The 13,560-nt window shown below is 32.3% G+C and overlaps 4 protein-coding genes across 5 annotated transcripts in view; 3 read left to right on the forward strand and 1 right to left on the reverse strand.

The window, feature by feature from the left end:
* LOC130672023 (CCR4-NOT transcription complex subunit 6-like) overlaps window positions 1-13,560 on the reverse strand; it is a 309,023-nt gene that overhangs the window by 63,342 nt on the left and 232,121 nt on the right. The window lies entirely within an intron of this gene.
* LOC130672009 (endothelin-converting enzyme homolog) lies at window positions 315-4,172 on the forward strand. The gene is made up of 17 exons (XM_057476190.1): window positions 315-421; window positions 498-640; window positions 712-873; window positions 1,148-1,231; window positions 1,297-1,502; window positions 1,563-1,754; window positions 1,822-1,911; window positions 1,986-2,127; window positions 2,188-2,305; window positions 2,374-2,464; window positions 2,589-2,765; window positions 2,843-2,952; window positions 3,016-3,074; window positions 3,149-3,200; window positions 3,279-3,346; window positions 3,449-3,780; window positions 3,840-4,172. The coding sequence occupies exons 1-17, from the start codon at window positions 402-404 to the stop codon at window positions 4,086-4,088; spliced, it is 2,295 nt and encodes a 764-aa protein (XP_057332173.1). The 5' UTR covers window positions 315-401; the 3' UTR covers window positions 4,089-4,172.
* On the forward strand, window positions 5,116-9,235 carry LOC130672010 (neprilysin-11-like). Its single transcript, XM_057476191.1, has 17 exons — window positions 5,116-5,223; window positions 5,300-5,442; window positions 5,514-5,675; window positions 5,950-6,033; window positions 6,099-6,304; window positions 6,365-6,556; window positions 6,624-6,713; window positions 6,788-6,929; window positions 6,989-7,106; window positions 7,175-7,265; window positions 7,452-7,628; window positions 7,706-7,815; window positions 8,077-8,135; window positions 8,210-8,261; window positions 8,340-8,407; window positions 8,520-8,851; window positions 8,911-9,235. The coding sequence occupies exons 1-17, from the start codon at window positions 5,204-5,206 to the stop codon at window positions 9,157-9,159; spliced, it is 2,295 nt and encodes a 764-aa protein (XP_057332174.1). The 5' UTR covers window positions 5,116-5,203; the 3' UTR covers window positions 9,160-9,235.
* On the forward strand, window positions 9,621-13,441 carry LOC130672013 (membrane metallo-endopeptidase-like 1). The gene is made up of 16 exons (XM_057476195.1): window positions 9,621-9,835; window positions 9,899-10,060; window positions 10,185-10,268; window positions 10,323-10,531; window positions 10,603-10,803; window positions 10,868-11,120; window positions 11,403-11,520; window positions 11,612-11,702; window positions 11,762-11,938; window positions 12,009-12,112; window positions 12,203-12,255; window positions 12,327-12,378; window positions 12,455-12,522; window positions 12,592-12,731; window positions 12,802-12,963; window positions 13,117-13,441. Exons 1-16 carry the CDS (start codon window positions 9,679-9,681, stop codon window positions 13,357-13,359), a joined length of 2,274 nt encoding a protein of 757 aa, XP_057332178.1. The 5' UTR covers window positions 9,621-9,678; the 3' UTR covers window positions 13,360-13,441.

Below are 13,560 nucleotides of genomic sequence, written 5' to 3' on the forward strand. Positions count from 1 at the left end.
TTTCTCAGATAAAGTAGAAATCTTCTCCAACCAAGACGAATTCTCTTAGCTCAAGAAAATCTTGACTTGGTTCCCGAAAACGTTTGTTTTCAAAAATATTTTCTTGACTCAAGATATCTGTTTTTTCTGTGTAGCAAATTAAGTAATTAATTTTTTTATATTTAACGATAAATTTAATTAATACGATTTTTTTTTGCAAAGATAAAATCTGCCTGCACTTAATCTATTGATTATGATAATTTTTATATCATTAATTTTTTTATACGGAAGCATATGTTGCAAAGTGATATAATTATTATCAAAAAATAATCACGGCGCTTCCGTTTTCTCGTTTATTAAAATGGAAAATTTGATCAGTAGACGTCAGTTACTAACAAATTATATTAGCAAACACAGTAATAATGATATCAAAATTAATTTTGTACGTATTGCTTCTCATATTATATCAGTATTATATTTATTTTATTGTAATTTAATAAATTAAAAATCTTTGGTAGGTTTCTAGCTTTGAACGCAGCATTATATAAAAATGCATCTGGTAGTTACGGGGATTCAGTATTGAATCGGTGGCTGTTTGATGCAGAAGAAAATAATGAAAAAAAACCGGCTGTTTGTGAAACGCCCGAATGCAAATTAATTGGTTTGTTTCAGCATCTAGTAGATATTTATTTTTTTAAAGTTATTTTAATTGGGTTTCTGTTAATTGGACAGCCAAAGATTTTTTGGAGGGCATGAACAAATCCGTCGATCCCTGTGATGATTTTTATGAGTACGTTTGCGGCGGGTGGAATAATCCGGAGATTATTCCTTCTTGGGAAACTAGTTGGAGTGTTTTCCAGCAGTACCAGCTAATGGCGTTCACTCGAATTAAAGGTAATCAGTTAGTGAATACATTTAAAAAAGTCTACGGTAGTACTGCCGGTTTGGAAATTACTGTTCAGAATTTAATGAAAGTTGATGTATTAGTAGATCATGCTAAGAAAAAGATCCAATAAGATTTTTGAAAAGCTACAGAGAAACAGTAAAATTTGGATTTTCATCCAATCATAGGTTTCATCAAATTTATTTTTTCTCTGTGTCAAATTTCGTTAAATTCTGAACTGAGACTTAAATCTTAACAATTTTTAATGAATTTTCGGTACTTTAGAAATTTTGGAAACGAAGCCTGAGCCAGATGATATTTTGCCAGTGCGGCAGGCAAAAAAATGGTATCGTTCTTGTATGGATACAGGTAAGTATTGGAGTAGCCTTAGTCAAAATTTTCCCTGAATGGATAGTTTGAAAATTTATTTATAGACACGCTTGAAAAACGAGGGTTGAAACCGATAGAATCAATTCTGATGCAAGTTGGAGGCTGGCCGATGATTATCGACGCCGAGGAATGGAACGAAAATGAACACTCCTGGGAACAAATTGAACATTATTACTTTGACATCACTGGAAATTATACTTTTCATACGATTACACCGATTGCTGACGACTGTACTGAAGAAGCTAGGATGGTAAAAATTAAATGACCCTGGTTTGAATCCTGACTGAACTAATTATTTGAAAATTTTCAGCGCAAATCAAAGTCGAGATTTTTGGTGGATACTGAGGACGACGTGTACTTGGAAGACGACCTCAAAGCTAATGCTAATTTTATCAAAGGGGTCGTCAGCGCATTCATAAAACACAACAGCGCCAAAATTTCAAAAAAAACAATTCAAAAGGACATAAGAAATTTAATCAAATTTGAACTGGCTCTGCGTAAAGTTAGTACAATTTTTATCACATTTTACTGTTACACAATCAAATAATCTTTTGCATAAATAATTTCAGCTCGATGACGAGCACTACGAAGTGAGCATTGGGGAATTTTTGGAGGACTACGATAAAAGTATCGCGGAATTGGACAGCGATGTAAAAAAAGTAATTAGTCTTATTCATATATTCATTTAATAATTTCAATGATAATTTAAAAAATCAAATTTCGAATTTGACAGATTAATTTCCAAGATATATTTAATGGAATTTTTGGATTGATTGATCACAAAATTAATGAGAATACGATGATTAACATCGCGATTCCAAGTTATTATGCTCAGTTAACTCAATTGCTCAACGAAACTCCCAAAAGAACGATAGGTAATTTATTTGTCACTTTATTGTTAATTACTTTGACTATTTAATTATCAATTTTTTCAGTTAATTACATACACTGGAACTTTGTAAGAGATATGCTTCAATACACAACCAAAGAAATGAGAAGTTTAAAAAGTAAATTAGAAGATACTGTCTCCGAAGCCAGTGAAAAAAAACCGCGGTAATTTGCTCGTTTAAATTTTGATCCTTAATTTAAGTCCATATTTACTGAAAATTTTTATTTTTTAGTTGGCTCGAGTGCACTGAGGAAATGAAAATGATACGTGCGGCTGCTTATGCGTTTGTTGATAATTTTTACACTGAAGATATTGACAAAGAAGTAAGAATAAACACTATTTTGACCTTAAATTGATATATTTTTTACTGGCCTGCGCGGCAAACACGGCAGCTATGGGTTTCATTAATTTATAAGATGGGTAATAGATGAACTTTTTAATTATCAGGTACATGAAATGACGGAAAACATCCGTAAGGAGCTTGAAGAACTTATAGAGAGAACGAGTTGGATGGACGAAGAATCAAAAAGACTATCCAAGAAGAAGCTGAATTCTATGAAAGTATTTATTGGGTTCCCAGATTGGTACAGAAACAGGACGGCTGTTATCAATTCTTACAAAGGGGTATTTGAAAATCAATGAAATTAATAACATTCATACTCATTAATTGCAATAATTAATTACTTATATTCAAATTTAAGTTATTGATCGGGTCTCATCTTTTCGAGAACGTATTAAGTTACAAAAAATACGAAAAAAAAAAAGAATATCACAACGCGGTAGATCCTGATGCAGACGCTGCTGACCCTGCGTACGTAAGACAAATTTAAATCAATAAAAAACAATTTTAATGAAGATAAATTTCAACTTTTAGTACTGACATCCTTCCAATTATTGTGAATGCGTTTTATACTCCGGAGGAAAACATTGTAGGTAAGGAAAAAAATTCTATAAAAAATACTGAAAATTAACTGAGTTTTGTTAATTGATGATTATTTATAAAATAGAATTACCGGCGGCTAATTTCCAGCCTCCGCTGTTCACATCCCGGTTACCCAGGTAATAAAATTAACCAAAATAATGAAAAGTTTATGGAAAATTTAATTGATTATAATTTCAAAAAACGTCTATTTACAGAAATGTTAATTATGGAATGCAGGGAACGGGAATCGGGCATGAAATGGGACATGGATTTGACGACGAAGGTAATTCTGAATTATTTCGATTAACATAAAATAATTTATGAGCTTAACATAATTATAACTCTGGTATATATCTATATATATGTAATTAATAATCAATCATAGGAATCAAATTCGGAGAGAATGGAAGCGATACTAAAATATCTAATCAGATGCTGTCATTGTATTACAAACGGGCTGAATGTTTTCTCAACCAATACAATGATTTGGCTGGAGAGACGGAACCTTTCTATTCAGAAATATTAAGATATTTATTCAATCATAAGGGCAATAGCTTTGGCGGAAGAACGCGAGGTGAAAATATTGCTGATGTAACTGGAATTCAGTCGGTATTTGAAGCTTATCTCAAAACCTCCGAAAAAGAAGGTCCAGATAACAAACTACCGGGTTTCGAAGATTTTACGGACAATCAAATGTTTTTCATTTCGTTTGCGAATGTAAGTCTACAGAAATAAATTTATCTTTTCGCAGGAGAGTAATAAGCGTTTATTTCCAGGCTTGGTGCGAGGTGGCGACACCAGAAACAGCTGAAGAAAATTTCCAAGGGGATTCCCATAGTCCAGGTCGTTTAAGAGTTATTGGCTCAGTATCAAATACCGAGGGTTTTGCCAAAGAGTTCAATTGTCCAAAAGGAAGTCCTATGAATCCAGAAAATAAATGCACTATTTGGTCAACTGAACCAAAGCGAATGTCAAACAAGAAATCTAAACTGCGTAAACGGAAGCACTGGCCTCGCCAATGGTGAAAATTCACTTCTATCACTATCTGTGTAAAGTTTTGAATTCTATACGATGATTCAAAAAATAAAAAATATAATTGCCATTTAATATTTGATGTTTTATTTTAATGAACAAGACATTCGTCTTTATTCCTTTTCTTTCTATAGAAGTAATTAAGTTATTAGAAGAGATGAACTAAGAAGAGATGTAAGCGAAAGTGAAAAAGTTGAAAATTTTCGTGGTATTTCCACAGTGGTATAAAATTCAGACGCACGTTATAAATTTATTCAGAGGCGTACGTTTTAGTAAATTATTTATTGATTATGATAATTTTTTTAAAATTAATTATTTATAAGGAAGCATCTGTTGCAGAGTGATATAATTTTTATAAAAAATTTTTCAAATAAATTCGTGTACTAGTTTTGTTTTAATATAAAATGGAATTTAACCCCGTCACCGAATTATATAAAAGTGTAACGATTTTATTTATCTGAGATGATTAAAATAATTTGTACGGATGCACTATAAATTTAATCATGAGATTTAATATTATGTCCGTCCTGTAAACTAGTTTAAAAATTTGATGTCTTTACTACCAGGCTCATCCATTAGTTTTCGCTGAAACGCAAAATAAAAATGAAGTTCAAAAATCTCTCGTAGATACAAAAAACATCATCCTTGGGTACTTAATTGATAAACAGAATTCAATATTTTTCATTCCATTTCCAGCAAATTAAATAATTAATTTTTTTATATTCAACGATAAATTTAATTAATACGATTGTTTATTGGTGTGACGACTGAATATCACAGTCATAATATCACACGACATAATATCATGTGATATTTTGACGTAATGCTATCTCAATATACAGGCTGGTGATATTATGACTGAGATATTTTGTCGTGTGATATTTAGACTTGTAACCTTTTATTTATAGAGATAAAATCGGCATGCACTTAATTCATTGATTATGATAATTCTTATATCATAAATTTTTTTATACGGAAGCATATGTTGCAAAGCGATATAATTATTATCAAAAATTACTCACGGCACATCCGTTTTCTCGTTTATTAAAATGGAAAATTTGATCAATAGACGTCAGTTACTAAGAAATTATATTAGCAAACAGTAATAATGATATCAAAATTAATTTTGTACGTATTGCTTCTCATATTATATCAGTATTATATTTACTTCAATGTAATTTTATAAATTAAAAATCTTTCGTAGGTTTCTAGCTTTGAACGCAGCATTATATAAAAATGCATCTGGTGGTTACGGGGATTCAGTATTGAATCAGTGGCTGTTTAATGCAGAAGAAAATAATGAAAAAAAACCGGCTGTTTGTGAAACACCGGAATGCAAAATAATTGGTTCGTTTTAGCATCTAGTAGATATTTATATTTTTAAAGCTATTTTAATTGGGATTCTGTTAATTGAACAGCCAAAGATTTTTCGGAGGGCATGAACAAATCCGTCGATCCCTGTGACGATTTTTATGAGTACGTTTGCGGCGGGTGGAATAATCCGGAGATTATTCCTTCTTGGGAAACTAGTTGGAGTGTTTTCCAGCAGTACCAGCTAATGGTGTTCACTCGAATTAAAGGTAATCAGTTAATGAATACATTTAAAAAAGTCTACGGTAGTACTGTCGGTTTTAGAATTACCGTTCAGAATTTAATGAAATTTGATGTATTAGTAGATCATGCTAAGAAAAAGATCTAATAAAATTTTTGAAAAGCTACAGAGAACCAGTAAAATTTGGATTTTTATCCAATCATAGGTTTCATCAAATTTATTTTTTCTCTGTGTCAAATTTCAATAAATTCTGAACTGAGACTAAAATCTTAACAATTTTTAATGAATTTTCGGTACTTTAGAAATTTTGGAAACGAAGCCAGAGCCAGATGATATTTTGCCAGTGCGGCAGGCAAAAAAATGGTATCGTTCTTGTATGGATACAGGTAAGTATTGGAGTAGCCTTAGTCAAAATTTTCCCTGAATGGATAGTTTGAAAATTTATTTATAGACACGCTTGAAAAACGAGGGTTGAAACCGATAGAATCAATTCTGATGCAAGTTGGAGGCTGGCCGATGATTATCGACGCCGAGGAATGGGACGAAAATGAACACTCCTGGGAACGAATTGAACATTATTACTTTGACATCACTGGAAATTACACTTTTCACTCTATTGATCCGATGCCTGACGACTTTATTGAAGAAGCTAGGATGGTAAAAATTAAATGACCCTGGTTTGAATCCTGACTGAACTAATTCTTTGAAAATTTTCAGCGCAAATCAAAGTCGAGATTTTTGGTGGATACTGAATACGACGTGTACTTGGAAGACGAAGTCAAAGCTTATGCTAATTTTATCAAAGGGGTCGTCAGCGCATTCATAAAACACAACAGCGCCAAAATTTCAAAAAAAACAATTCAAAAGGACATAAGAAATTTAATCAAATTTGAACTAGCTCTGCGTAAAGTTAGTACAATTTTTATCACATTTTACTGTCACACATTCAAATAATCTTTTGCATAAATATTTTCAGCTCGATGACGAGTACGACGAAATGAGCATTGGGGATTTTTTGGAGGAATACAATGAAGGTATCGAGGAATTGGATAGCGATGTAAAAAAAGTAATTAGTTTTATTTATATATTTTATTAATAATTTCAATGAAAATTTTAAAAATCAAATTTCGAATTTGACAGATTAATTTCCAAGATATATTTAATGGAATTTTTGGATTGATTGATCACAAAATTAATGAGAGTACGATGATTACTATCGCGACTCCAAGTTATTATGTTCAGTTAACTGAATTGCTCAACAAAACTCACAAAAGAACGATAGGTAATTTATTTATCGCTTTACTGTTAGTTACTTTGACTATTAGTTATTAATTTTTTTAGTTAATTACATACACTGGAACTTTGTTAGGGATATGCTTCAATACACAACCAAAGAAATGAGAAGTTTAAAAAGTAAATTAGAAGATACTGTCTACGAAGCCAGTGAAAAAAAACCGCGGTAATTTGCTCGTTTAAATTTTGATCCTTAATTTAAGTCAATATTTACTGAAAATTTTTGTTTTTTAGCTGGCTCGAGTGTACTGAGGAAATGAAAATGATACGCGCGGCTGCTTATGCGTTTGTTGATAAATTTTACACCGCGGATATTGACAAATCTGTAAGAAAAAACACTATTTTGACCTTAAATTTATATACTTTTTCTAAAAATTTGAAATATGTTTAATAAAAACGATAATAAGACGCCGGTTTGCTGCACGCGCCGAAGGCTTGCGCGGCAAACACGGCAGTTATGGGTTTCATTAATTTATAAGATGGGCAATAGATGAACTTTTTGAATTATCAGGTACATGAAATGACGGAAAACATCCGTAAGGAGCTTGAAGAACTTATAGAGAGAACGAGTTGGATGGACGAAGAATCAAAAAGACTATCCAAGAAGAAGCTGAATTCTATGAAAGTATTTATTGGGTTCCCAGATTGGTACAGAAACAGGACGGCTGTTACAAATTCTTACAAAGGGGTACTTGAAAATCAATGAAATTAATAGTTTTCATACTCATTAATTGCAATAATTAATTACTTATATTCAAATTTAAGTTACTGATCGGGTCTCATCTTTTTGATAACGTATTAAGTTACAAAAAATACGAAAAAAAAAAAGAATATCAGAATGCGGTAGATCCTGATGCAGACTCTGCTGACCCTGAGTACGTAAGAAAAATTTAAATCAATAAAAAAGATTTTTCTGACCTCCGGTGGCAACTTTCGGGCCGTTGCCCTGAACGAAGTTGCAATTTTCCGGCTCTGTCGAGCAGAAAAATAGGAAACGCACCTTGGCCAGTAAAAAAAAGCCTCAGACCACATGTTTGTCAGCCTCGGCCAACAAATACATGTGATCTGAGACTTTTCTTATTTTACTGGCCTAGGTATGTAATGTACTATTAATGAAGATAAATTTTAATTTTTAGTACTGAAATCGATCCAATTATTGTGAATGCGTTTTATACTCCGGAGGAAAATATTGTAGGTAAGGAAAAAAAATCTATAAAAAATACTGAAAATTAAATGAGTTTTGTTAATTGATGATTATTTATAAAATAGAATTGCCGGCAGCTAATTTCCAGCCTCCGCTGTTCACATCCCAGTTGCCCAGGTAATAAAATTAACTAAAACAATGAAAAGTTGATTGAAAATTTAATTGATTATAATTTAAAAAAATGTCTATTTACAGAAATGTTAATTATGGAATGCAGGGAACGGGAATCGGGCATGAAATGGGACATGGATTTGACGACGACGGTAATTTTGAATTATTTCGATTAACATAAAATAATTTATAAGGTTTGCATAATTATAACTCTGGTATATATCTGTAATTATCTATATATATGTAATTAATAATCAATTGTAGGAATTAAATTTGGAGAGAATGGAAGCGATACTGAAATATCGCATCAGATGCTGTCATTGTATTACAAACGGGCTGAATGTTTTCTCGACCAATACAATGATTTGGCTGGAGAGACAGAACCTTTTTATGAAGGATTATTGAGATATTTATTCAATTATAAGGGCAATAGCTTTGGCGGAAGAACGCGAGGTGAAAATATTGCTGATGTGACTGGAATTCAGTCGGTATTTGAAGCTTATCTCAAAACCTCCGAAAAAGAAGGTCCAGATAACAAACTTCCGGGTTTCGAAGATTTTACTGACAATCAAATGTTTTTCATTTCGTTTGCGTCTGTAAGTATACAGAAATAAATTTATCTTTTCGCAGGAGAGTAATGAGCGTTTATTTCCAGGCTTGGTGCGAGGTAGCGACACCAGAAAAAGCTGAAGAAAATTTCGAAGGTGATTCCCATAGTCCGGGTCGTTTAAGAGTTATTGGCTCGGTATCAAATACCGATGGTTTTGCCAAAGAGTTCAATTGTCCAAAAGGAAGTCCTATGAATCCAGAAAATAAATGCACGATTTGGTCAACTGAACCAAAGCGAACGTCAAACAGGAAATCTAAACTGCGTAAACGGAAGCACTGGCCTCGCCAATGGTGAAAATTCACTTCTATAACTATCTGTGTAAATTTTTGAATTCTGTACGATGTTTCCAGAAATAAAATATATGACTATCATTAAATATTTGATGTTTTCTTTAAATTTCCTAGACATTCGTCTCTACTCATGTTCCTTCTATAGAAGTAATTAAGTTATTAATTAAGGAAGTAACTACGGAAAGAGTTCAAATTTAGTTATGAATTTTGTTCGGTATTCAATAAATTATTAAAAGCATTGAAAACTTTTGGAAAAGATAATCTCGCGAGGAATTATAAATAGACATGCATTTAAAAATAATTAAACGATGATAGTATTAATAGTAATAATAATATGATGATAAATACTAATAATAATGTAATATGTAGTTCAAAACACGGATATCCGTCTGCTTGTGCGGGATAATTCAAGCTGATAGACAATATTAAATTCCTATTTAGATAAATACGAACTATAAATACAACGGTGCAGAAACAGACTCGTGTAAATCGTGAGGATTTTTGAATTTATTATTTACTGAACATGATTTCATTAAAATTCGCATTTATTCCGTTTATAATACTGCTCAATAAAGCAGTGGCGGTTGAATTGGATAAACTAAATCGGCTTTTTAATAATGAAACCGATGGTAGTGTGGATAAAATCGAAGTTTGCCGAACTGATGATTGCCAACAAATAGGTAAATATTTTATTTACAATCATTATTTATCAGCTTCTGATTATTGATCGGTAATTTTTGTAGCCGACGAATTGCTGAGGAGTTTAAATAAATCTGCTGACCCGTGTGATGATTTTTATGAATACACTTGCGGTGGCTGGAGTGCGGAAGACAATATTCCAGCTTATTTACCTTCTTGGAGCCGCATACAATTATTCCAGACTGTTGTTTTTCAAAGAATCAAAGGTTTTTAATTAATAACGTTATTATATTGACATTTTTTTCACAATATCGTGAATCTGGCGAGACTGGGTTCAACCCCGGTCTGAGTTTTTGTCTAAATTTTTTTAAATCTCGTTTTTATTGATAGGAATAATAGAAACTGAAGTGGATTCGAATGATATTTTACCAATAAGGCAAGCCAAGAAATGGTATCACTCGTGTATGGATTTAGGTAAGAAAAATTCATTTTTCAGAGGCGCCTTTTTAAAATCAAATAATTTAACAGAAAGTATCAATAAATATGGACTGAGATCATTGGAGTCGATTTTAATGCATGGGGGTGGCTGGCCAATGGTTATGGACCCCGACGAATGGGATCCTGTAGAAAACACATGGCAGAGAGTTGAACAATATTTTTTCCAAATCAGAGGTTCCTATGTCTTCTATGACTTGAACCCACCCGGCTTTGGTCAGAATACAGATGACGTTCTACTGGTATTCTGTTACATCTATTGACCAATCTTTCGATTGATAGTTAAATTAATGCCAGCCAATGCATTTTTCAGATTAAACCAGCCAATGGTCCACAGGTTCGCCATTCCGAATTCTCATTTAGAGATTTTCACAACAATAAATATGAAGGCTACATCGATTTTGTGGCCCAAATAGCCAAGATGTTTATCAAACATACCCAAGCCAATATATCCGACGAAACGATTAGAAAAGACGCCGAGGAGTTGGTTGAATTTGAGAAAGCTCTGAATTCTGTAATTGATTTTTTTTGTTTTTGATTCCAAAGATTTTCGATTTTTTTTACATGGATTTTTATAGATCTCTGTACACAAAATGATGACCCTGCAACGAAATCTTCCACTTGACGAACTTGTTACGTACTCTGTATCAAACGATAAGCAAATGGAGTCAGAAAACGGTGAAGCAACAGTAAATTTTAAAAAATTAGTTGAAAACGTTTTAGGTTTGATTGGTAAGGACTATGACGGCTCAATGAATGTCATCGTTAGAAACAGAGTTTATTTAGAAGAATTGCCCTCACTGTTGCAAAAAACACCCCCGCGAACAATCGGTAAGTGACTAATTTTTTTCCATTGTGTTTTTTTGCGTACCTGAAGATCGGAACGTTTTTCGCGGAACGAAAATAAGAAACAAGAAATGAAAAGTAAAAAATCTAATCGATCTAGATTTTGGAAATGTTTCGCACGTCACCCAAAAATGACAGGCCGGCCCAACTACCCCTAAATTCGCCTTTAGACACAAATTTCGTGAATTATTTTCATTTTCGTTGCGAGAAAAACGTCCCGATCTTCAGGTACATGTTTTTTTGCTAAACTAATTTTTTTTCTTACAGTTAATTATATTCACTGGCATTTTGTGTGTAATATGATGATATACGTCAGTGAAGAAATAAGGAATTTGATATTCCGTTTAGAAGATCAACAACTCGGTATAATCGAACGGAAACCACGGTACAAAAAAATTATAAATATACACAGAAAAAAAAGTTTCTCGCCCCAAGATAATATTCGTTTTCAATTAATAGTTCAATTATTTTTTCAGCTGGCTCGAATGCATACAAGAACTAAAACTGAGTGACGCAGCGGCGTATGCATTCACTCAAAAATATTTTTCGGATGACAGTGAAAAAAAAGTAAATTTTCTATACTGCCAATAATTAATCGATAATTTTAATGAATAAAAAAATTTAAGGTACGAAGTATGACGGACGAAATACGTGATAGTATGGAAAAAATGATAGACAAGACAAATTTGCTGGACAATGAGAACAAAGAAGAGATGAAAGCGAAGTTGAAAAAGTTGAAAATTTTCGTGGGATTTCCACAGTGGTATAAAAATCGGACGCACGTTATAAATTTATTCAGAGGCGTACGTTTCAGTTAATTTTTGAATAATTATTGGTAATATTTTAATGGATTTATTTAACAATTTAATGCAGCTCAATATCGGGGATTATTACCTGGACAATGTACTCAGCTACCGAAAATTTTCATTAAAAGTGGGATTAATGAACATGTTCAGTTCCGAAAACAAATACGATGGGTAATAAAATACAACATTCTTTCATGTTGTAAATAATTTGTGTTTAAATAACTATACTAGCTATATAATATAATATTTACAAAATTCCAGATGGGATTTGGATCCAATTACCATCAATGCGCGCTACCAAAATAATATGATAAGTCGGTTTATATGAACGATAACAATTATTTTCAACAATAATGATTTTAAATTAATTAATGTGTAATTACAGATTTACCAGTCGCTAATATGCAGCCTCCGCTTTTTACTCTCAACGTTCCTCAGTAATTAAAAATAGTTTATTTATTATTAATTAATATTATTATTTTTATCTGAATTAAAAATAATAAATTTTTTCAGGTCAGTGAATTACGGAATATCTGGAGTCATTATCGGCCATGAAATAAGCCACGGTTTTGATAATAACGGTCAATAATTGATAATTAATATTTTTTCAATTATCGAATTATATTTTTAGTAAAAAATTAATTCCACAGGACTTTTGTACGATCAGAATCACGTGGAGAGAGAACTGTCAGAAGCGACATCGGAAATGGTCAATAATCGGAAGGAATGTTTCATTAATCAGTTTAATGAATTTTTCCGAAAAACAATTGGAAATATATCCGGGGATGAGGTTGTACTCAAACTATCGATAATCATTTGCTAGAATAAATATATAAATCATTTTTTTAAACTTCTTTTAGTCACCAGGAGCTATGACAGTAAGCGAAAATATCGCAGATGCGTCGGGACTGGAGTCCACTTACTCTGGTTATAAGAATTACATGAAAAAAAATACCGACACAAAATTACCGGGTTTCGAAGAATTTACTGATGAGCAGATGTTCTTTATTTCTTATGGAAATGTAAGCTTATTAATTAAATAAAATAAAAAAGACAACATTTGGATGATCATTTTTACCGGGACCGGGATTCGAACTCGGTTCCATCAGCTTACTAATCAGTTTGTCATAAATTTATCGATATTTCATTGCTTTATTGTTTGATTTTTGTTACAGGTATGGTGTGAAGCTTTGCGACCACAGTATGAAAAAATGTTTGCCCAAGAAGCGACCCACAGTCTCGGGCGTATAAGATTACTGGGAAGTATTTCAAATACTGAGGGATTTGCGCGCGCATTCAATTGCCCTAAAGGCAGTCCCATGAATCCTGAGAACAAATGTGACTTCTGGGAGGGACCGGGCCCTAAAACTGTTTCTAAAAGAAAAAAACGCGAGTATCCATGGGCTATTAAGTGGTAAATAGCATAATAATCAACACAATGTATTAATTATCGATTGCTGGTAATCGAATATGTAAAAAAAATTTAATAATAAATGCGATTTATTGAAATATTTACTGTCTTGTAATTCAAACCACGTTTTCATAAACAATGAGAAAGAACTAGTGTTTTAATGAAATAGCGAACAATAAATTTCGCGGTGATGAAGACCGCGGATCGA

Source organism: Microplitis mediator, chromosome 7 (genome assembly GCF_029852145.1).
Source record: "Microplitis mediator isolate UGA2020A chromosome 7, iyMicMedi2.1, whole genome shotgun sequence".
NCBI lineage: Eukaryota > Metazoa > Arthropoda > Insecta > Hymenoptera > Braconidae > Microplitis > Microplitis mediator.

Excerpts from the sequence above, each read along its gene's own strand:
- LOC130672013 (XM_057476195.1), top strand. The coding sequence starts at position 9,679 with ATGATTTCATTAAAATTCGCATTTATTCCGTTTATAATACTGCTCAAT. Across the intron at positions 10,269-10,322 it reads TCACTCGTGTATGGATTTAG|AAAGTATCAATAAATATGGA; the intron begins GTAAGAAAAATT and ends ATAATTTAACAG. Across the intron at positions 11,939-12,008 it reads TTATAAATTTATTCAGAGGC|CTCAATATCGGGGATTATTA; the intron begins GTACGTTTCAGT and ends AATTTAATGCAG.
- LOC130672009 (XM_057476190.1), top strand. The coding sequence starts at position 402 with ATGATATCAAAATTAATTTT. Across the intron at positions 1,232-1,296 it reads TCGTTCTTGTATGGATACAG|ACACGCTTGAAAAACGAGGG; the intron begins GTAAGTATTGGA and ends ATTTATTTATAG. Across the intron at positions 2,465-2,588 it reads CTGAAGATATTGACAAAGAA|GTACATGAAATGACGGAAAA; the intron begins GTAAGAATAAAC and ends TTTAATTATCAG.
- LOC130672010 (XM_057476191.1), top strand. The coding sequence starts at position 5,204 with ATGATATCAAAATTAATTTT. Across the intron at positions 8,136-8,209 it reads TCCGGAGGAAAATATTGTAG|AATTGCCGGCAGCTAATTTC; the intron begins GTAAGGAAAAAA and ends TTTATAAAATAG. Across the intron at positions 8,262-8,339 it reads TTCACATCCCAGTTGCCCAG|AAATGTTAATTATGGAATGC; the intron begins GTAATAAAATTA and ends GTCTATTTACAG.